This window comes from Harpia harpyja, chromosome 21 (genome assembly GCF_026419915.1).
Source record: "Harpia harpyja isolate bHarHar1 chromosome 21, bHarHar1 primary haplotype, whole genome shotgun sequence".
Lineage (NCBI taxonomy): Eukaryota > Metazoa > Chordata > Aves > Accipitriformes > Accipitridae > Harpia > Harpia harpyja.
In genome coordinates, this window is record NC_068960.1 from 9,833,795 (window position 1) to 9,856,952 (window position 23,158).

At 48.0% G+C, this 23,158-nt stretch overlaps 1 protein-coding gene across 1 annotated transcript; it reads left to right on the forward strand.

Annotated features, from left to right (window-relative positions):
- The first annotated feature begins 1,892 nt into the window (after positions 1 to 1,892).
- ITPRIPL2 (ITPRIP like 2) lies at positions 1,893 to 16,392 on the forward strand. The gene is made up of 5 exons (XM_052772554.1): positions 1,893 to 1,909; positions 2,152 to 2,208; positions 4,090 to 4,156; positions 7,045 to 7,268; positions 10,993 to 16,392. The coding sequence occupies exons 1-5, from the start codon at positions 1,893 to 1,895 to the stop codon at positions 12,554 to 12,556; spliced, it is 1,929 nt and encodes a 642-aa protein (XP_052628514.1). The 3' UTR covers positions 12,557 to 16,392.
- Positions 16,393 to 23,158: the final 6,766 nt, after the last annotated feature.

The window sequence follows — 23,158 nt, forward strand, 5'->3', positions numbered from 1 at the left end:
CTTATTAATACTATATATCTCTGTTGAGCCGAGGAACGGGCAATGTGCCTTTTATTCAGAGAGAGAGTGTTCACAGAGATAAGAGCTGCTGTGGCCCGCTTGTGATCACCAGCAATGAGCCACGTTCGGGTGTGGAGTCGACTGCGCCTGGGTAGGTGACGAGCGGACAGGTGGTGGCTGGAACGTGGCTGTAGTTGGAGCCATTTACATTTAGGAGGGCCGGCAAGACCATTTTACTAGCCACGTCTTCAAGTCTGCTGGGTGCTCTCCTGGGATGGAGAGAGCGCACAGGCATATTTATGCCTTTCCTGGACTCGAAGCCTCCCAGCCCTTCTTGGTGAGCTGGTGACAAATGGTGCGTTCACACTGCTGAGCGAGCAGGAGCTGGGTTTCCCTGAAGCAGAGGAGAAGTGGTTTCGTGCTGTTATGATGACTTGCAACGTGGCTGGAGGCCAGGAGAAGACAACCTGGCTGCCATTGAGCTTCCACATACTGGGCCACCACGCCCCATTCAGGTACATTTTGACCTGGATGGCTTGCCGTTTGCTGAGGGATGAAGATGGGCACTAAAACTAAGTTATGTTTGTTTCTACCCTTCCCCCCTGCCCCTGCCGCTTCTTTGATCAATGGACAGGGTGTAAATGGACTTGTTGGCTGGCTGTTTGGGAGATAACTATTATTTGTGCAAATACCTGCCTTCAATTGATCTTATGTTATGATTTATTTAGTCGTCTACTCAGGGAGTTAAATCAGTGCTGTAGCACATGTGCAGCTGTACGTGCAGCACAAACTACAAATGACAGAGGATACTGGAGGCAAAAGGTATCCAAGAAATCTGCTGGTTCAATATTGCTCATTCAAAGTATTTAGTGAACAGCTTCAAGTAAGATAAATGTGCAAAAGTCCATGAATGATTCATTAAAACAAGAGAAATAAATCTAATGAAGCATTCAATCATCATGAATAATTCATTGTACTCTAATATGTTTAGGAGCAGTATTTAAAATATATTTCCTAGGCTTGTAATTCATAAACCTGACAAAAAACCTGATCTAGAAAAAGGGTATATTATTTATTCCAGACCCAAAGGCTGGTGCTGAAATTGTGTGAACTGAAATCTCTGAGTGAGTTCAGAGGCAACCCTCGGTACTTCATGCTTCTTAAATGACTAAAAATCTTCCTGCAGAGATGAGTTGTTAAAGCTCCCATCAGATCAGATCCCAGAAAAGCTGTAACCGTAGTGGAGCAAAAGGTATGGAAATTTCAAGTGTGTAACTTTCAATATCAAAGTGCTCTCAGAGAGAGCTTGAAATTTGTTCAGCCTGAGGCATCTCTCCACGAGCCTCTGTCATCTGTCATGCCATGGCAGCAGACAGAGCAGAGAGATGGGAGGGGAATAACACATTCATACGTGGACAATATCATGTCATTTAAGGAGCTGCAATCTGAGCAGCGGTCTTGTTTTCAGGTTGGTAACTGTTCCTCTTTATTTTTCAGTTCAAGCTTTTCATTCTTTGGCCACCATGGATATCCCTTTTTTCTGCTGCCCTAAGGATCAGCAAATTATCACGAGGGTGACTAGTGACGTCTCTGCTCTGCAGTGCCGCATCCACAGTCCCTAACGTGTGATGCTGCAAAGGTGTCTGAGTCTGTTTAACACTTTTTATGTGGTCTTTTACTGCTACATGCTTTCTCCACATTTATGTCCTCCTTTAATTATGAGCATGTTCTCCTTTAATTATGAGCATGTTCTTTTCTGTTCAGAGATGACCCGGACATAAAGATCCCAGAGGCACCAGTGACCCTGCTGCTAGGGAAGGTGTTGATGTTGGGCACTGCCACATGAGCCCAATGCTGATGAGAAGCCATCTGCAGGGAGCCAAAGGGGCCTCATGTCAGTGGAGATCAGGTACCAACAGCTGCTGAGGAGGACGTCTCAGCATCTTCCTTGCTCCTCTGGAAGGTGCTCTTGTGTCCCACCTGCAAGACCTCCCGCTGGTTTCTCCAAGCGCTGTAAAAGCCCCTAGTGAGGCATCCACTCACTTGCAATAGTAGGACCTCAGCCAGGTCATGGACCTGCCCCTTCCCACTGCTGCCAAGACAGGAGAAAAACAACCTTTTGCATTCACCGTTCTCCTCCCCCGTTGGCAGGTACCACTTCAGAGATGGCAAAGGGAACAGGAGACAGAACATATTCCTGGAGGTAAAGTAAGAAATAAAATGCAGCCATGAACCAGCTTGTAAAGGCAGTTTGGGCTTGACCTCAGACTCCTTTAGGTGAGCCTGTGTGGTTCCTGTTGTTTTGGTGAGCTTGCTTTGCATTTATATCTACGTGAGATGGGAAGGACAACTCGTATTTTACAGTTCCAGGGAGTAAATATGATGCCTTCTGTATCATAAATTAAAAAAATAGATTTAAATTGAATTAGGTAGGACACGAAAGATGATCCCACCTCTGTTCAAGGGGTTGGCACCCTTTGACATCAGATGTAAAAATAGCTGTCATTTAATGAGCTTGTCTGACTGGCCTTAAACAAAAAGAGATATATGCTGCACTTGCTGTCTTGCTAATGAAGTAATTGTGTTGCTTTGCATTGATCTGTGGAATGTTTAATCTTAGTTAAAGGGGCGCAGCCTGAGGAATCAGTGTGGAGGGATGCTGGGAAGAGATCAGGTTTAGCCTTCCTGGTGGTGGGATTTCAGACTCCAGTGCTGTAATGCTGGTCCCCTCACAGGGCAGCCAAGCAGGTAAAGAATTTCCCTTGAAGCAGGAAGATTATATGATTGAGGCTGATTTTTAGGCATGATTTAAACAACTGCATGTGCAGACGTCTCCTATACCAGGCACTGTGCTGCAAGGTTTTCATTTCAACCGATGATGAGCAGTGCCCGCAGCATCCCCCCAGCATCTTTCCACCCAAATGGGGTGGGCCAGAGCAGTGCAGAGGACACTGCCCTGTGTGGGATGGTGTTGATGGGGTGGCACTCTCCGATGGAGATGCTGCCAGCTGGGGCTTGTTGCCAGGCTCCCTGCATAGGTGTCAAGTGAAACTTCCCTGAGGCCAAGGGCCTCTGTTACAGTCCCTCTGGGAACACTGGGGTGAGAAACAGTGCTGTCTCAGGCCTTTTTATCAGTTTTGGGTTGCTTTTCCTTCTCTACAGGCCACTTCCCTTTTAAGCTATGAGCTTTTCCCCTCTCTATGCTTGATGGGATGAGGTACAGGTCTAGGACAAGGCTTCCTACAGCTACCAGCACCCTCCAGCCCCACAGAATCGGTGCTGTGAGCCAGAGCATCAGCTTTTCCTACCCTAATTGCTGAGTGCCGATAAGCCGGTTTCCCTGGACTGATCCTCCCTCCCTCAGGTTTCCTGCCATGCTGGTTTTTCCCTCCTTTTCCCTGGGTGGGTGGTCCAGCCCAGGCTGATCAGGAGGAGTGTCATCTGAGCCAGGATCATCTCATTATTTGAAGCTGCAAGCCGGTAACAGAGCTTGTTCCCTGTTGTGCGCTTGTCTTTGACTCTGCGTGCTCTATCCCATTGCTTTGTGCCGAAGCTTCGTCTTTGCAGCTCGCTGCTGCAGGTTATTTGTCAGGCACAAAGCCCCTTCTCTAATTTCATGGCAAGCTTAGGGGTAGACAAGCCCAAAGCTGAAAGACATGGAGGCCAGGCAGGCTCACGGCGGGGACCCGGTAACAAGAGTCACTGGAGGGGAGGCAGCTGCTGCTGCTTTGCTGCTCTTTAAAAGCCATCAGTGACACAGACACAGTGCTCCTGAAACCAGCGGAAAGCTGTGGGATGAGCCCAAGGTCTTTTCTCTAACTCCCTTGCACTGGTTTATGAAAAACAGAAGCTTTTTTATTTTTGTTGTTGTGGTTAAGGTGATACGTATCACTGAGCAGTTGTTTTCACTGTGTGACTCAAGACTCTGCCAGGATAAATTCACAAATACTGGTAGACAGGATTTATACGTGTAGTGGTGAAGGTGAGGGAAGTTTTAACCTGCTTTGTGAAAACTTATATTTTTAAAGTTACAAAACCCCAGGTGATTCTCTGAGCAGCTGATGTGGTTTCGTCTTTATTGCTCTCAAGTGGAATGAGATGGCCCGGCAGCGCCGACATCCTGCTGCAGCCTGAGGACCTTAACAGGATCTTTCTTGTACGAAATTGCATACGTTAATGCTTTGGGCTCTCCTTCCCAAAGGCCAATTCCAACCAAATTGATTGCAAAGTTGTTTGGAGGGGGAGTGCTGGACAAACAGCATAGTTTCCTTGGAAAGCAAAGGGAAAAGTGTGTTCCAATAATGTAAGCAATAAATAGCAAGTTGAAACCTATGTTAAATTCTCTTTCCTCAGCCCTCTCTTTGGTAGCAAACAGGCATTAAAGATCCAGACCTATTTAAAATGGTCCAGTCTTGCTAAACTGATTTTAAAATCAATCAAATGGCACAATAACCCCAAACTGGTATAATGAAACTGTTACAATCCTCATTTAAATTACTCTGCTTTAATCAGCAAGTTAGGGCTCAGCTATACGATCAGTTTTTATCAGTTTAGCAAGTTATGGTGCAAACACGTTTAAGTGACTTACCATTAATTAAGCTAAACCATTTCAGTCAGTGATTAAATTTACATTTGAACACACACGCAAACATGTTTAATTAGATTGGTATTAAACTTTTTTTAAACTAGTTTAACACAAGCATGTGCAAGGTTTGGCTCTACCTGATGCCTTTTAAACCTGGGGGTTAACTGGCTCCGTCTGGGGGTCCTCAGACCGACAAACTCTGCTGAGCCCTGGGGGTGGTGGGGAAAGGGAAAGGCTGAGCAGGCTCCTGCACACCAGGGCCTCATCCTGCCACCTGTGCTCTTAGATAAGAGCCTGAACTGCAGTAGGTAAGGCCATGGCCACAGGGTTGGTTTTTGGCAGCACACTCCAGCAGGGTGCTGGGAGGACCAGCTGCCCTAGGAGAGTTAGCAGGGCTTGTTGGCTGGAGCCTTTAGATATAGCACTGGAAGCTATATATCAGCATGACTGTTGTCATTCATATGTGGATCACATCAAATACTGAACTTAAAGAGCAAGTGCAAGACTTATGATTTTGACCCGGAGAGTTTTCATGTTTCCATTTTCAATGTAAGACGCATCTCTGATGGAAATACCTAAGGGTATTTCCATTCACAATTACTGTCGATTACCCTTCTGTATGATGGTTGTATGCTTGCACTCCCCTTGCTGAAAAGTGTTTCCTTTCTGTGATGCTGTAGTTGGCTTTCTTCACAATACCAGCAACTCCAGCTCTCTGGAGGACATGTGATGGCAGTCTCCCATGCTCACAGCTTGTCAGACAGAACTCAGCATGCCAACTGACACTAATGTAGATAGGCTGGCGTTTTTGTTCCTCTTTTGTTGCTTAGCTGGAAACATATAGGCATGGCTTCCTAAACGCCAGTGTAATGCGTAAGTATAAATGCCCTGCTCACACAAGTTTCTATACAAAAAAAGTTCTTGAGGGTTTTCAAACAATATGGGACAAGCTGGAGATGAGCTAGCCAATGCTGGTACTGTTCACCAGCATAGAGCCAGGGTATTTCTGTCTGTGGTAAGGACAGGCTTGGGCAAAAGGTTGTTGTATGAATTACTCGGGAAGCCATCTTTCTGCAGCAAGGAAAGCCTGTATTGGGCTATACGTGGTTTATAGCAGCCAGGTCTGCTTGCAGGCTTTCTGATTCAGAAATGCTACATCCTGCCGATAGCTAGTGAGCAAACGGACTGGCAGAGCTGCCAAGAACATCCCACTTATTGAATAGAAAATATTTTAAGAGAGAATGTGCAGTAACACCCCTACCCTCAAACTCGTCCATGTCCATGCATGTGCTCTGGAGGTCTGGCTCTCCTTGGTCCTGGGTTGCTGAGTCTCCTCAGCTGTCTGTGGTAGCAAGACACCCTCTCCAGTTTTCCCATCCCTAAATGGGGACGTGGTCACCCTGTTGCTGTGACTGGCAGAGATTCATTAGTCCACAATGCAAAATGGATTCATATCTGCCTGATCATGTTGGTTTGTGTTGTAACAAATAGTATTCTGTAAAACCTGAGAGTCAGAGGAATGGCAGGTGAAGGATGTTTATTTTGATCATGGCATCTCCCACGCAGGACCACCCAGTGAGCTGGGGGAGATGTGCTAGCAGCTTTGTTTCAGAGGAAATACTTGGAAGAGTAATGATTGGGACATGAAATTAAGTGACCGATCTTTCAGAGTTGTATTTGTTTTTGCAATCAGTTATTGTACTTTTCTGCTATAGGCTGTTTAATAGTGCATTATAATAAGTTGGAAGTATAATCCACTCACTGTAGAAGAGCAGCTGTTTGTCACTGGTGCAGGAAGGGATCCCCATATAGTTCCTCCTGCACCTGCAATAGACTACGTGCAGCTTTGGTTCACCGAGGCAGATACCGACCTTAGACAGCTAGTAGGAGGTCTAAGGCTTGTGTCTCAGGTACATCATGAAAACACCAGACAAATGTCACCTGTCTGTGCCTTCTGTCTTTCCGCCAGTTTCTCCTACCTACTCAGATGGTGAGCTTGCTGGTGCAGATCGCTCTTCCTACATCTCAGACAGTGTCTGGCATACTGTAGCATTAACAGATCAGTTACACAGATGTATGAAATACTGCTAATTGTGGAGAAACTTTAATGGATGCTATATACCCAACACTTCCTTTTGCCTCTGAAAATCTCCTCCAGAGATATACAGATCATATATACTGGGATACCTATTTTTAGCTCAGAGTTGTATGTGAATAAGTATAACATTAATCCTTATTTAGTGAACAGGATATCCTGGATATGGGACGTTCTGAAGCAAGTGTTTAGATAACATCTATTTAAACAATGGGTGATTTAAACAATGGTAGTAAAAATTGATGTTGTGAATTCTCTCTGGTCCTGATTTTGAGGTCATGGTTATTAGTGTACCATCTATTATTTTTCTGGAGGATGCAATTGCTATTGAAAACCTCATAAACTTTTTTTTTTTTCTCCCCAGTTTTATACAGGAACAAGGAAGACTACTACTAAAGTGAAAAACGAGGAGCATCAGCATTATAAGTTGCCAGCAGTGGAGTTTATAGATATTTTAATCCAAACAAATGAGCTGCTACTTCTTTGGAAGACACAGAAAGAGGAAAACGAATCTGATAGCCACCACAGAAGTAAATGTACTGCATGTGGTCCAGCTCTTGGGAAGTGGTGGAAGACCATGCAGGAGAGGTGAGTCGCATCACTGCAACTTGTTCTCAAATTCAACATATTCTTGTTACTAGAAGTGACAAGAGGAGCAAAGTACTCCAGACAAGATAAAATGGTTTGTTTCTTTTCCTCTGTGATGGGTTGTAAAATGCAAACTACGGATAAGCTGTGATAATGTGGATGAACTGTATCCGTTGCAAAGTAAATACAGCCCCCGAGGCATAATTTCAGTAGGACTGACATGATGGGTAATGAGGAATGATGCTTGTCACTATTTGGTAACTGAAAGCAGTTTTGTGTTTATGACCACTTCAATTCTGGTACAGCAGCCACCAAATGCCCTTAGCTTGTGTGAGCTGATAGATGGAGTGCCTCTTAAATTGGCTCTTTCCAAGTAAGGTCCAGATAGTAAAGCCGAGCACCCGTGTGAAGTCTCCCACCTCTGACATATTCAGCGTTTTGCCCAGAGATCCAGCCTGTGCTCACGGAGTCATGAAGCAGCCAAGGTCCCTGTAAATAGGCCATTGGCCATCTTTTATCAGCCCCAGGCTCTACAGCTCTCGTCTTGCTGAGGAGGTAAGAAAGGACTAGCTGGTAATTTGAACAGTGGTAGTAAAAACCAATGTTGTGGATTCACTCTGGTCCTGATTTTGAGGTCACGGTTATTAGCACAGAACCTTTTATTCTGCAGCTTGAGTGAGCCTGCACCAGCACCATCTGGTACGTGTACAAGCACGTGCTGAGCTGGTGTTTGCACTGGCGGGTCTGGTGTGGCTGGTTGCACGCTTTCTGCCAGCGGGCCCCTGGGCTTGTCCCACTGGCCGGGCTGACACCTGCATTTTCTCCAGCCTATGGGGCCCGCGGCTGGCTGGGAGGCTGCAGCTGTTCCCCTGTACGCAGGTCCCACAGTAACAAGCGCCGTGCTGCTAAGCTCTAGGTCACTCCGTGGGCAGCAGCTGCCTGACAAGCACGAAGGGTCGTGCCAGCTCCTGCAGATGTAGGTGTCTGTCTCCTGAGCATGGTCATGCAGCTAATCAAATCAACCTTGCATGAAAAGAGAGTGCAGGTTGTCTAGAAAAATTGGTATGCCTGTAGCAAGACCTGAAGGCATGTGAAACATGGTGGGCTTGAGGATGTAAAAAAGCACAGGCTAGTAAAAATCGAACGTATGGGCCAATGGGTTCATAGAGTTCAATGGTATTTTTCAATAAAACATCTTGAAGGATGGGTTTCATACTACCACAGTTGTGCTTTTTACACATTTTTGGGTTTTGCGGGTGCAGAACAAAGTGCTTGAAGTGATGGCTCACAGGCAACAAGCAGCGTGATGAATGTTTTTGTCTTCTTATCCGGCTTTGTGAAGAAATACAGGAAAACATGAAACAAGGAGTGGGGAAGAAAGATGTTTTCGCTTCTTGGTTGTTTTCAAAGATATGGCTGTTGTGGAATGACATTTCTGAGTAGCACGGTTGTGGCTTCAGCTGTGCCACAACTGTCAGGAAACATGCTCTTGGTCGTGGGGCATGGAATATTGTGCTGGTTGAGATATTATAAAATTGCCTACAGTTTCTTACCTTTACATCTGCTTTATTTTTAATTAAAAAAAACCCTAAACTCCTGATTGTAACTCCAAGGGTCAGCATTGGAGTGGTTAGGAAATCTCTCTGTAGCTCTCATGAGTACTCTTGACTCTCACCCTGGTTTGGTTGCCTGTGAGTTAATTCAGGCTGCTTGACCTTGGTTACCTAGTTTGACTTTGAGTGCAGCATCTTGGCTATAAAACATAAGCTTCTTTCTGTGAAGTATGATCTTTATGTACTTGAAGTAATGCTTTGTTTCATAGAAAGACGAATTATATAACCAAACATTTGTACAGCCTTTCTCTTGCAATTGGTTCCCTGACCCGTTCATTCCTTGTTGCAGCATTTTTAGCTAGATCTCGAGTATCTGTGCGGAAAGCAGGGGGAATGAATTCTAGAAAGAAAACAAGAGCAATACACAATCCAGCCCTATGGTCAAGAAATACCGTGACAGACAAATGCTGTATAAGGAAGTCTTGTCCCAAACAGGAAAAATGTCAGAGCACCTTGATGACTGGATCTATGTGGTACCATGTGGCACAATTTTCCTTTTCTCTAAACTTGAAATGCTACCTTCACATCTTCAGGTAATTGGAATCTCCAAAGACTTGCAGCAGCAGGAGCTCGATATGCTTATTTTTTAGGTTTAATCATCATCACCTTTGTAGAGGACTCTTCAAACTAAAGCTAGCTGGGACACAAAGACACATCCAGAAATCCAGCTTGGTTACAGTGAGGATGGTACAACCCATGAGGGAGACGTCATACGAGGTATGAGGAGATGCAGGTTGAAAAGATCTCTTCAGACCTGCAGTGCCCTGAATAAGCAGTTTGGGTGAAGAAGTCTTAGTGATAGACAAGTCCCAGTGATTTCTATCGGGTTTAACGTGACTGCTCAACTCTCCAGCAGTGAGTGCCTGGAGGCTTTGCATGTGCAGTGATGTTTTTGTGCCTGTCTTCTGACCTGAATGTTTGGCTCTGCTGTTCGTGGGCTTGGGATGATGCCTGAGGTCGTATTTCTGATGGACCCTCGATTTGTCCATGTGGTTCGTGCTGAGGGTGATGCTGTGGGCAGAAGTGTCGTGACAGTCACAGTTAACAACAGCGGGCCCGATATCATACTGGCTGTCATACAACAGATGAGGCCAAAAGTCCCTGTGCAACAAATGAGTAACTTCCCCCAGGCTTCGTTCTTTGCTTTTAGGTTGTCGGCATCTGAATAATTTGGGGACACGGAAAAAAACCGGGCTTTTGAACGATTCGACTGCAAGCAGTTGTTAGTACAGCAGCAGACCCTACCCACCCTGGTGAACTAACGGTGAAGACATTGTTGTCCCTTTGGCCCCGCGACCCTTAGGCAGAGCTGTGAACGGGAGGGACACCCCTGCAGCGGGACGGACCTTTAACATTTTTATCTGAGGAAAAACGTGCACCGTGGAGCTTGTGCCATGGCACCGCGGCCCGGGGAAGCAGCGCTCCCGAACTTGCTGGCACCGCTTCCCCGGGGAAGCAGCGCTCCCGAACTTGCCGTCCCCCTGATGCGGGGATCCAGAAACACCCAGTTTTACACCAAAAAACCCCGTGCAGCGTCCTGTTGCGGTGAGGGGGGACGGACACGGAAACGCGTCTTCGGTGCCCACAGAGCGGCTCCCGCCCCGCTTTCGGGGCCGGTAGAGGCAGGAGTACCCGGCCCGGCGGCGCTCTGCCCGCGGGGAAGGAGCCGCCCGGGCTGGGGGGGGGGGGCCCGGCCTCCCCCGTGGCGGCGCCCGGGGCTCGGCCCTGAGGCGCCCCGAGGCTCGGCCGCGCTCCCTCAGCGCGGCGGCGGGAAGGAAAGAAGGAAGGAAGGAGCGGGCGGCGCCGCTCCCCGCCCCGCGGGCGGCCCCGGCCCGGCCCGGCCGGCCCCCGGGCGGACGACGCCCCCGGCCCTCACGCCGCGGCCGGGCCCGCCGCCCGTGGCATTTCCTCTGAGCTCACTCGGCGGCTGACGCGGCGCCGCTCCTCTCGGAAGAGGAAGCCTCGCAGCGGAGCGGCGGCGGCAGGCAGGGGGGGCGCGCGGCGGGCGCCGTGCCGGCGGCGGCGGCGGGGCGGGGGGCAGCGGCGCGGCCCGCGCTGGGGGCGGCCGGGGCGGAGGAGGCGGCGGGGGGGGGCGGCGGCGGCGGCGGCGGCGGGGGGGGCGGGCGCTCCCCGCCCGCGGGGCCGGTCGGCGGCCGCCCCCGCGGCCCGAGCCCCCGCCGCGCCGTGCCCGTCTACGCCCTCAACTTGCGGGTCTTGTGGCCGCTGGCGACCGCCGTCTGCACCGCGCTCCTCTGCCTCTACCAGGCCCTGCGGGCCGGCGCGGCCGGGGAGGGCGCGGCGGAGGCGGGCTCCGTCCCGCTCCTGAAGGGCTCGGCGCTGCTGCTGCTGGGCTGCCTGCTGGCCCGCTGCTGCGGCGCGGCGGGCGGCGGCCCCAGGCCCGGGGGGGTCCGGCCGGCGGGGGGGGCGGCGGCGGCGGCGGGGTCGCGGCGCGGCGCCCTGGAGAGCTTCTACGCGCGGCAGCTGCGGCTCTCGCCCCACGTGCTGGGCCACAGCAAGGCGCACGTCGGGCGCGTCGTGGCCGAGCTGGTGCGCGCCGCCAAGGCGCAGGGGCTGCAGCCCGGCCCGCTGGCCCTCAGCCTGCGCGGGGACTTCGTGCGCGTCGGCAGCGCCTACGAGCAGCACAAGGTGCGCAGCCCCGACTGCTTCGACATCCTGGTGCCCCTCCGGCTGCCGGCCCACCTGGAGCCCCAGCCGCGCTCCGCCGACGGGCTGGGGCCGCGCGGCGCCTTCCTCTGCGGCCTGCGGGCGAGGGCCGGCCGGCCGCGCCGCTGCCGGCCCTTCGCCGAGGGCTTCTGCGTGGAGCTGCGGGGCCGCAGCCACCTCTCCTCGGGGCTGGTGCTGCGCTGGTTCCAGGGCCACCTGCAGCGGTGCCTGGGCGCCGTGCGGTACCGGCTGCAGGAGCGCTGCCGCGTCAGCCTCTCGGCCTGCCCCGGGCGCCCGCCCACGCTGCACATCGTGCCCTGCTCCGACTACGTCTGCTGCCACATCTCCATGGCCGTGCGCCTCATCCCTGCCATCCCCCTCGGCGACGCGCTCTACCTCACGGCCCTGCCGCCCGAGGGCCCGCAGGGCCCCCCGGCCCCCGAGGCCCTCTGGGGCCTCAACGCCTCGCGGCAGGAGCAGCGGCTGCTGAGCTGGCTGAAGGAGCAGGCCCCGGCCTCCTCCTGCCACCTCAAGTGCCTGCAGATCCTCAAGGGCCTGCGGGACCTCCGCGGGCAGGGCCTGGAGGAGCCCTTCTGCTCCCAGTGGGGCCGGGTGCTCTCCTCCTACGTGCTCAAGACGGCCCTCTTCTCTCTGCTGCTGCGGGGGCCCTTGGAGGCCTGGGACGAGCGGTTCCTGGTGGAGCGGCTGGAGGACCTGGTGCTGTACCTCAGGGACTGCCTGCGCAAGCAGGTGCTGATGCATTTCTTCCTGGGCAACGCCAGCCTGCCGGAGGCCGTGGCGCTGCCCCGCTTCCTCAAGGAAGCCGCCCCCGTGAACTTGCTGGCCGCCTTTGACGGGCCCACGCTGGACCTGGCTGCCTTCCAGCTGATCAACACCTGGATCCAGGCCCCGCACCTCATCAGGATGTACAGCAGCCCCCGGTACTTGCGACCGGCGCCCGCCCCGTGCCGGCACGTCGCCGAGGCCAGGCAGGAGCCGCCGGGAGAGTGAGCCGGTGGCCGGGGGAGCCGGTGTCGCCCGCGGACCCCGCCGGGGCAGCGCGCGCTCCCAGCCCGCTGGTCCGTCGAGAGCCCGCGTCTGCTGAGGAAGGTGGGACCCGTTTAAATGTGGTTCTGTGGCTTTGTCCCTGACCTGAGAAAACTAGGAAACCAGAGGCCAGGACTTAATGAAATTGTGATTCTTGTTTTTTATAATCTCATTGGTTGCTCGTGGGAAAATTGTGAAATTGCTGGGGAAATGCCTTAGTCGAGCAGCGTTACGTTCAGTCGACTGATTGCAAACCTGACTTTAACAGCCTCAAAATGACATTTCTGGAAATCCATGTTAACTTGTTGTCTTAGTGGCAAAATTGACCTTTTTCTGAGATTTGCTTTTTATGATGCAAAATCCATTTGGGATTTAAAAATCCTGTAAGTGCAAACAACACTCTGCCCCCCCCCTTCCCCCCCCCCCAATGCACCAAGATGCTCTTAAAACGTGATGAGCGCTAGAGCGTGGGTGTTGGATCACAGTTTGAAATGCTCAATGACATGCTTTAAATTTCCTGTGTAATCGAATACGTTGTGCTGGATAGAAATACAATGTGTATGTTAATGTAAAAATGAGGGAAGAAGTGAAACCTCTCCAATAACAATATGAAGAATCTAGTTACACGTTTCTGTGTTCAAGTGAAGGTTATATTGAAGGATTGACATATAGATAAAAAGAAACAAATAGCACTTTATTTTCACAAAGGCCTTTTTTTAGGATAATTGGCTGCACTAAATATTGCTACAGAGAAGGCATTAGTATTTTGTTAAAGGAATGATATTTGGATCATCCCAAGGAAAACCTTTTTTTAAGGAAATACTCTGAGGTTTGTTTGTTCGTGGGTTCTTGTTGAGTTGTTTTATTTTTTTCCATCTTCAAGTATTCTTTTCTTAGAATTTGCTTTACCTCAAGGGCCAACAACAAAACAAAGAAATTCTGTAATGTTTTTTGGAACAAACCTTGAACGAGTCCAAATCTCAGTGCTGTAAGCAGACTGCTGCACCCTCCTGTTCTCCAGTGGGAGTTTGGTGGGATTTTTGGATGACTGCCTGACCAGTTGTCTGATGTGGCAGTGTTTTGACCAAATAACCTGATGGGAATTTCTAGTACTGTGCTATAGCAAATCGTTATCTTATTGCGGGGAGGAGGAAGTGAAATATTTCAGGGTACTTCAAAATTATTTAGCACTGATTCATGGTACAATGGCAGTCTTAGGCTATGGATTCTGGTGTACTTTAAACATAAACATTAGCCAGATAATTCCCATTTCTTGCCTGGTTATGTCCCAGTCGCTGGACTAACCCGGCGAGTTGTAACGCAGCCAGCTCTGCAAGTGTCCGTAGCTCTTGGTGCAGGGACCTGGTGTACGGGAACCTGATGTGTCCCAGGGTGTCAGCAAATTCAGAATTTCAAATCCTTGCTTTATTGGTCACCTGCTCAAGTATTTGATGTATTAAGACCCAAAATGTGTTGCTGAATTGCTGGTGCTCCGGAAGCTGAGCATGTGCCTTATTACTCACTGTACTGTGTCCTAGGTGAGCAGTCTGAAATGAATTATAAATGACCAAGTGTAACTTCTCAGAAGCTTTAGGATAACTTGAAGTTACTAATATAGTCCTTCTCTCCCTGATGTACATAGAGATACCGGTGGGCTTTATTCACAGGTCTACGCATCGGAGCACAAAACAAACATTTTCAAAATCTATGAAGCTTTATAAAAATCTATTTTTCTAAATGGAAACACTCCCTAGGCAGATGTTTGCCTACTTCTATTTTTTTAACTGCTCTTGCAGTCTTATTTTCAGGTAATTATAGCCTAGGTCACACCCGCAAGTTGGGTTATTTTTATATATGAAGCACTGTGCTTCTTTCTACAAATACAAATAGTGTATTTATAGGTAGTATTGATCAAATGTTCTTTGCACATGGTATTTAAGGCTAAGTGAGCTACCTTGGTGTTTTGATTTTTTTTTTTTTTTTTGGTAGTAGACCATGATACGTACTATTTTTGCACACTTGTGCTACTTGGTATTTGAAATAAGACGCGGTTCTGCAGTCGACGCCGTTGCCATTGAATCTTTTGCCCAAAGAAGAACTAGATGACTGGCCCAGGGTATTGTGGCTGCCTGAACTCGTGACATAAAAACCCTTTAGCTGTTAATTCTAGCATCATAACCACTTCAGTCAGCTGTTGGTTTGTTTACATCACTGCGTCTCTGTCTCTGAAAAGTGATCTTTTTTCTGAAAAGGGATGCACATTTGGTGTGTGTTTAGTATTGCTGCAATACATGCAAATCTGTAATAGACTTGGTAAGGACTTTCTCACTAAAACGTAGTAATGCTGGGAAAAGACAGTTGCATCAGGAAATGCGTGACAAGGAGAGATGGTGGAGAATACAAATAGTTTAGAAAATGAAAGTTGAGCTGAGGGGTGAGTGAGAATGGTGGTAAGCTCTCAGTGAAGACACACTGCAAACAAGCCAAAGGACATGGGGATAAAATTGGAGGAGACCTATTGAAAGCAAGGCGGATTTGCAGTGTAGGGAAAAGGTTTAAGTGGGTGGGTTTTGCTTTGACAGTATTTCCAAAGTGGCTGAATCCATCAGGGCTGAACAGTGAGGCAAACCTTCAGTTTATTAGCCGTGTAGGCAGACCTTCAGTGCGAGTTTTTGCTCAGCAAGGCATTTATGAGTTTGTGATGGCTGGTCATGGGAGAAAATGTATGCATTTGCTTTAACCTTAGGCTTGGGCAAGCTTTCTTGAGGAGAGCGGGCTTCCTGCCAGTAAGGCAATGTGCATGCAGTTGGTGGGAGGTCTGAGAAAATCTCTTAGACTAACTTGTGGTTCTGTTGTACAACTGAGATATCAAGTGTATTTTCTTTACCTGCTGTAAAGCATGCATTCATGAATACGACTGAGAAAAAAGCAGCTGATAAAAGTTGGGTTCTGTTATGGTATTCATCTTACTCCACAGCAAACATGACAGCACTGGTACCTGCAGCGTGCTGGAGCTATTATAGGGCCTTATCTGCAAGGAGGTGTACAGAGAACTTGACCTACATGAATAATCCTATGGGCCTTTTGCCTTCTCCCTCTGCTGCCAACCCATCGATACTGTACACAGAACAAGGTTATGAATGCGTCTTTGTTAAGGTCATAACTGATATAATGTATCATAGATTCAGCATGGTTGCCTCTGTGTGGTAAACTGAAACACGAACACAGAAGAAAGGGCGTGTTATTTAGTACTAATGTGGGTTCTTGGTTCTCGTTATCTGCAACCTAATTTTGCAAAGACCTCTCTGCAAATGAAGTTGTTTTTACTGAACATTGATTGGGAAGAAGAATCACACCTGCAAGAGAATAAGTTTATTTACAGTACCAAAATGCATATATATGGCTTCATTTTGTATTGAAAAATGCTGTGTATTTCTCAAAGACATCGTTATTTCGTATCTGACTAAATAGCTCAAAAACATTCCTCTTTTAATTTTGAATTTCTGCAGAGTAATGTAAATTTTAAGTGTCTGTTTGGAATGGACATTCTTGGTACAACTGTTTTTTGCTGGTTAATAATCAGACCAAAGATGAAACTAAGGTGTTCAGCTGCTATTGTTTAAACAAAAAAAAAAAAAAAAAAGTTTATAGGCTCAAAGTGTCAGCCCATTTTAATGAAACGTTTATAAATTCATTTCCTATTTAATATCAAAATACATTTGCACTTTTATTGTTTCCATAAAAAGTTGGTGGTTTTGTTTTAATGTTTCACTGTAGTAATAAACAGCTGTTTTAAAGCATCTATGCCTCAAGATTCAAATTCCTTGTTATCTTTTTCAGTAAAAGCTACCTGCAGCCACAAAAGTGTGATCAGCAGGTTTATGTGCTCTTTAGGAGGAGACTACTAAAGTGGCAAAGCCATGGGAAAGCAGGAAGTCCACGCCTTGGGAGTTGTGCAGAGGGATACGGGAGGAGAGCCAGGAGAGAGATGAGAGCACGGCTGGCACCATCTGTGGAGTTGCTGACTTTTGAAATGGAGCACGTTGGGGTTTGTGGCTGTCTTGCTCAGAGGTTAAGAAGGTTTCAGTTCTTGTTTCCCTGCTCCAGTTTCAGGTCACTGCATAAAAATCTGCTTTTCTGGTGCTTAATAAAGAGCTAGGACTTCATCTTCATTTCACAGTATCTGTTGTGAGCTTTTCAGCATGGCATGTAAGACACGTCTCCGTTGCAAACTGTGTAGGTCGCACTTTATTAAATATGGAAAAAGTCCTGCTGAACCCAGCAGGAGTTTTGTGGATGGGCCAGCAAGTTACCCGTCCTGTATTAGTCTTTGGTAAGATGCCAGAACTATACACTCGTGGCTTGTGCTGATGTTCCCTATTAATGAAATAACAGCAAGACCCCTAGCTTTTTAATCATTAAATCACAGCTAGGCTGAAAATAACTGTCTCCAGATCTTTTTGTGCCTGCCTCTTACCTTGGAGGGAGTAGCTTCTGTAAGAGGGGCAGCAGTCATTGGTACAGTGCTGAGGGCAGCCCAGCTGGCTAACGGACTTCTCGCTGGCAAAGACTGGAAGCATGTCATTCCTTTAGTGTCAACACCCAGTCACACAAGTCAATGCGGAGGAAGTGTATTTAGATCTTTACCTCTTTAATAACATTGTCTCTTATTAATGGCTTCCTTTAAAAGCGATAACCATCCTCTGGTCTCTGTTCGTTCCTTGCTCTGAAATATTTCTCTGTTTGAAGCCTGAGTTTCTATTCAGCAGAAAATCATTAAAGAAACATAGGAGTTTCCTTTTGCGATAAATCTGTTAACAAAAAATTAACTGGCCTAAGGACTTGCACGCTTTGTGTTTAAAGAAAATCCTGTTTGCATCCAACTCATTGGATAATTGTTTAAAACCTTTCCATCCCTGTGCAGATACCTTCCTTGTAATGCAGCCAAGGTCAGTGGTGAATTGCTGATTAAGTACTGCTAATGCAAGTTAAAGCTGCCTGGAGGGGAAGGGGACTCTTATTTGTGCATCCCATTTTTATAAGGCTCCAAAAGAGTTCAGACACAAGAAATTTGCTTTTCTAGGCTGGTTTATTTCCCGTGTCACCTCTTTAAATGTCTGCCTGGTGAGTCTTCCCTGAGGTAAGTGACATTCTGACTGATGATAATCAGTTTGAGTAGCTGGCAGAAAAGCAGCCAGCCCCACTCTTGTTGGGCCGATAGCGCTGAGAAGCTGGCAGTCGACAAAGGGGCAAGGACCTGCACACCTTTAGCATGGGGATTCGCCTTCAGTGCTTGCTGATGCTTCAGAGCACAGCGCTCTGCTTACTCGAGGGGTCCGAGTAGCTCACAACTCTGAAATAAGCAGGATATGGAGGCCTGACTGTAGGTTGATCTGCCTGTACATTATATTACCGTCGTGAGTTTCTCAAACATATGGTATGCCTAATTAAGAGACTACCTGTGCTCTCCTGTGTGTGCCTGCAGTGTCCTGTTTTAAATATGTAACCAAGAATTGGCATATTTGCAACTGCTTTATAAGAGATTCAAAGCACTGTAATACTCTATCAGCAACAGAGTTACAGATAACGTATGTTCTCTATCTGTGCGACAGTCTGTTAGGTTTCAAATAACGATTTACATGCAAAACTCTTAAAGGTTGTTACAAACACGTATGCATCAAATGTCATCGTGTACCAGTGTTCTGTGTTAAGGAAGCCTTATTTTTTTATTCTTAAACGATAGCAATGCTGATTCAGAGAGTCAGAAAATGTCTGTGTGCTCAAGTTACAGGCTGCATTTCTTGAGACCCCTGGGAATTTCCCCCGCCCCCCAAAACCAGTACCAAAGCTGCATAGAGAATACTCAGTTCTCTGGGCTGCACTGGATGTAATAGGGGTTTGCTAGTGTTTTCATGATACTCGTGATCCTCTATGGGCTTCTATCCTTGCCACAGAGTCCATACAATAATCTGGGTGGGGGGGGGGGGGAAAGGGGAGCTAAGGAATCAAGAAGACCAAACTCACAGGGATTATGCTGTGAAGGTTAGTAGCTATCAAATGAAAGAAGAAAAATTACCCTTATGATGGACTCCTAGCGGAGAAAGTGGAAGAGTTGCTTTGAAGAGTCTCGCTATACTGATAGAAACCCACTAGCTGTAGAAACAGAGGAAGGACAGTAGCAGAATCCAACAAGATAGCCCACTTCTCCACTGCTATTTCAGTCTGCTCTTTCCAGTTTCAAGTAGGGGAGAAGAGGAACTTAGAGCTGAATTCACTGGCAAATCAGTGTGCTTACTAGCCACGCTTCAGGGGAGGGCAAGGGAGAGGGCAACTCTTCGCTCACTCTTCCAATGTTTTATTCTGTGCAAAATTAAAATGCTGAAATACAATACTCCCATCAAGGGAGGGAGTGTTCGGGAGCAGTTTGCCAATCTGTCCCCTATTCCAGATGCTGTCCCAGATGACAATCTGGGATCACTGGTTTAGAAGATAAGTCCAGGTCGAAATTCAGCTAGGTTTACGCATGCTGGAAACTGCTTTTGAGTTTCCCAATTCCTGCTGGCATGGCACAGGGAGCCTCTCCACTGCCTGTGCAAGTGAAGCGCTGGAGCAGCAGCTACAGAGGAAATGAGTCATTCCTCTATTTCTGTTGCAGAAGACTTCTCTGCGCTGTGCAATGCGTTTAGGAATATATTCTTACTGCTTCTTGGAAGTTCTCCTCCTAGGACCACGTTTAGGCATACAAACATCAGTGAATCAACAGGCACGTTACAGACTTTTACTTCATTTTAAATAGGTTGTGCAGGCTTGGCTTCTGTGGGGAGGTGTTGTTCAGGGTCTTCCTCGAGCTGGTGTTTCATGCAGTTCTCAGCTCCGAGCCTGTCTGCTGGTGGAGGGGCTGCTGCCAAAGAGGCGGTTGTATGAGGGTATCGGCGTGTCTTCCGAGCATCTCATTTTGTCATACACCCTTGGCGGCTTGTTTAAGTGTGTTTCAAAAAGGAGAAACTTGCTAGTCATAAGGATTGTGAATCATGGGCACTTCTCCAAAAAAGTATTTCTGTACAGCGCCTGTAAGTGTTTTCCCAGAAGCTACTTGAGCTCAGCAGCCATTCAGACCCTACCAAAACTAATGACATCCCCTGAATATTTAAAAAAAAAAAAGGGAGGGTTGGGGAGGAGAACAGCAGCAGTAGGCTCTGACAAACCAATAAACCTATCTCTCCCCTTTTATTTCAGTGTGTTGCTTTCCAGAGAGCTGCAAACAGATGTTAAACCGCTTGTTGGCAGGATGGCTGGTTTAAGAGGCACGGTGCGTATGAGGCATTACCTGGTAAGAGAGCATCAGTCCTCTCTCCATATCTCCTCACTGCTGCCCTGGCAGGTAGATGACTAAATAAAGTGGATTGGCACTCTGTTGTAACTTCTGCTGCGAGAACACAGGAGATCTTGGTAAGAATTCGGCGAATTGTCCATTTTCAAATCTCGCAGGAATCTAACTTGTTCAGGAGCAAAGCAAGTCTTGGCTGAAGCTTTGTATGTGCCTAAGGATGAGTTTCTTCTAACAGTCTGCTTATCTCTTGGCTCCTTGAGTGGCTGTCTAGCTTGAAGTGCAGAGTCTTCGTGATGTCCTGCACCTGGCTGAGTGCACCAATTCCAGCAGAGCAGTAGCAATGCAACTTTACCATGACATTTACCCCTCACGTTTTACAGGTGCTCCTTGAAATGTTCCCACTTTTAGTATAAAGACGTGGTGGGTGCCAGAGGGAGGGAGGCTGGTAGCAAAACACACTGACTTCTGTGGTTTGCTCCTTGGAAATGCTACTAGTGCTCCAAGAAACCATACAAATCTTGTGTGCAGAGCTTGTGTGAGCAGCGGTGTTTTAAATTTGCCTCTTGAAATCGTTCTCATTACCCAAAACGTTTATAGGGGCACATAACGAGCTTTCAACTCTCCAATAATTCCTCAAGGAAGAACTGTTATGGTCTTCCAAAACGATTCCTGTGTTAAGTGGCAATTAAGAGCTAATTATAATGAGATGCTGTGGTATGAAATTAGTATCCAACTTAGAGTGACAAAGGAAACTTCCGCATCAATAAGCTGGAGGGGAGATGGTGGGAGAAAAGGGAAAGTAGGGAACACAGCAGCTACGCTTCAAGGAGGGGCAGGTGCATCACCTTGGAGAAGATGGCAACTAACTGGATGGTCATCAGAAGAGTCAGCCCTCAATGGAAAACATGACAGCTTTTCTGAGGGCTAACTCTGGGATTCTTCAGGCAAAGCTTTCAGGGCTTGTAGATTTTGTGGAAGAAGATGTGGTTTGAGCACTGCTTTGTGCTTTCTGAAATGTCAGCTGGTGAAAGTGCTGTACACCCATCTCTGGCAGCTGGAGGGGTACAATGTCTGCTACCTGAAAAAGGGCTGTTTCAGTGGTGAAATTCATCTTTTCGGTTGATAAAGACCTTTACAATGAGACTTTCATATCAAAAGGCTCTGGCAGCACAAGAGTTTGAGTATCTATTTGCCTGACTGCCATTGGAGTAGCTGCATGTGAAGTGCATAGGTATTTTATCTGAATAAAAGTTCTTGCTCTCACTGGTTAGCAAACACAGCTGCCCCGGAAACTTGTGAGTTGCAGAGCAGAAGGTTAATTTTGTGTGGATAATGTGCTGCTCTGATTGAACACAGGAGCCTGCACATTCCAGGTACACTGTCCTGGCTGCTCTGGCACACCTTTGCCCCTCAAGAGCAGCTAGGGTTTGTTTTCAGCAGATTTTCCCCCTCTGTGATGGGTCTGGGCTTGCAGAGGAGGCAGGCCCTTGCAGCGAAGGAAGCAGACGGATAACTCCCTTCTCCCTCCCGCATGGTATTTTCATAACCTTTTAATGGCATCCGGCAGAATGGGGACAAGATGGTGATCACATGCTGGCCACAGCTGCTCCATTTCTTCCAGTGGCAGAGGAAACCAGGATGAGATCAGATTTACTTTTTCCCCTTTTCTGCTTGGAAACTTATTTGTGTTGCTAATGAGGTCCCAGGTTCAACACTGTAAAAGGGATGCTGCAGGGAGGAGGACAAGTAAGCTTCCTCCCTTGGGAAGGGGCTAGTGCAGTCCTTTACTCATTTAAACTACTTTTCTGAGGTCAGTGGGCATGCAGTTTGTCACCCATGATGGCAGGTGATACGGGTTGAGCTACTGGCACAGTGGGATGAGGTGGCAGGTAGGGCTGGACCCACACCAGGACACTGCTCAGGAACAGAGACGTCTTCCCTGATGGCATCGCTTAGAATCATAGAATCATTTCAGTTGGAAAAGACCTTCAAGATCATCGAGTCCAACCATTAACCATGCCCCCTAAACCATGCCCTGGAGTACCCTGTCCACTCGCTTTTTGAATACCTCCAGGGATGGTGACTCAACAACTTCCCTGAGCAGCCTATTCCAATGTCTGACAACCCTCTCAGTAAAAAAATTTTTCCTAATATCTAACCTAAATCTCCCTTGCCTCAACTTGAGGCCATTTCCTCTCGTCCTATCTCCAGCCACCTGACAGAAGAGACCAGCACCCACCTCACTACAACCCCCTTTCAGGCAGTTGTAGAGAGCGATAAGGTCTCCCCTCAGCCTCCTCTTTTCTAGACTGAACAGCCCCAGCTCCCTCAGCCGCTCCTCATAAGACTTGTGCTCCAGGCCCCTCACCACCTTGGTTGCTCTTCTCTGGACACGCTCCAGCACCTCAATGTCTTTCCTGCAGTGAGGGGCCCAAAACTGAACACAGGACTCGAGGTGCGGCCTCACCAGTGCCCAGTACAGGGGGACGATCACCTCCCTGCTCCTGCTGGCCACGCTATTTCTGATGCAGGCCAGGATGCCATTGGCCTTCTTGGCCACCTGGGCACACTGCTGTGTGCTTGATGAACTGCAAGTTACTGGGTGCAGTATGGGGGGAGGAACATAACGCGCTGCTACCCATGTGACATAGGGAGCAAACCCGAGATCAAACATGTTACCATCTAATCTGTAAGAACAGGTTTCTTCAGGCAGACGCCCAGGGGAATGCCCAGTGGCAATGAGGAATTTTATCACCTGGATTTGAGCAGACTTTTGCATATGAGGTTGGTTCGGTCTGTGATGAAGATAGGTTTGCCTTCCAAGTACAGCTTTGAATCTGAACGGCGGAGAGCACAGTGTGTGTTGCTGTGTGTAGTGATTTTGGTTTCCATTAATATCCAGAGAAGAGATTCCTCGTGAGAAGGAAATTTTAATTCGGAAAGGACGCGGTTCATTTATATTGGTTGCACTTAGCTGGATTTGCAGCCTCCCTCTTCAGCAGAGCTGCATCCTAGTGAAAAAACCGCAGGGTAAATGCATACGAATGGGGAGGAGGAAAAAGAATCGAACAACAGAAACAGACGGGTGAAACCGAGGTCCCTACAGGGCAGAAATATTCTGTAATTCCATTTATTTCTCAGCTACAGCATTGCAGTTCTTTAGAATGCAAATTACCCCTTTAACCCACCAAGTTTAGCTCTACTGTGTGATACAGTATTTTGCACATCTGCTTAAT

Coding starts and splice junctions, on each gene's coding strand:
- ITPRIPL2 (XM_052772554.1), top strand. Junction 4,157..7,044: donor ACCTTAACAGGATCTTTCTT/GTACGAAATTGC, acceptor TTTTCTCCCCAG/TTTTATACAGGAACAAGGAA. Junction 7,269..10,992: donor TGGAAGACCATGCAGGAGAG/GTGAGTCGCATC, acceptor CGGCGGCGGCGG/CGGGGGGGGCGGGCGCTCCC.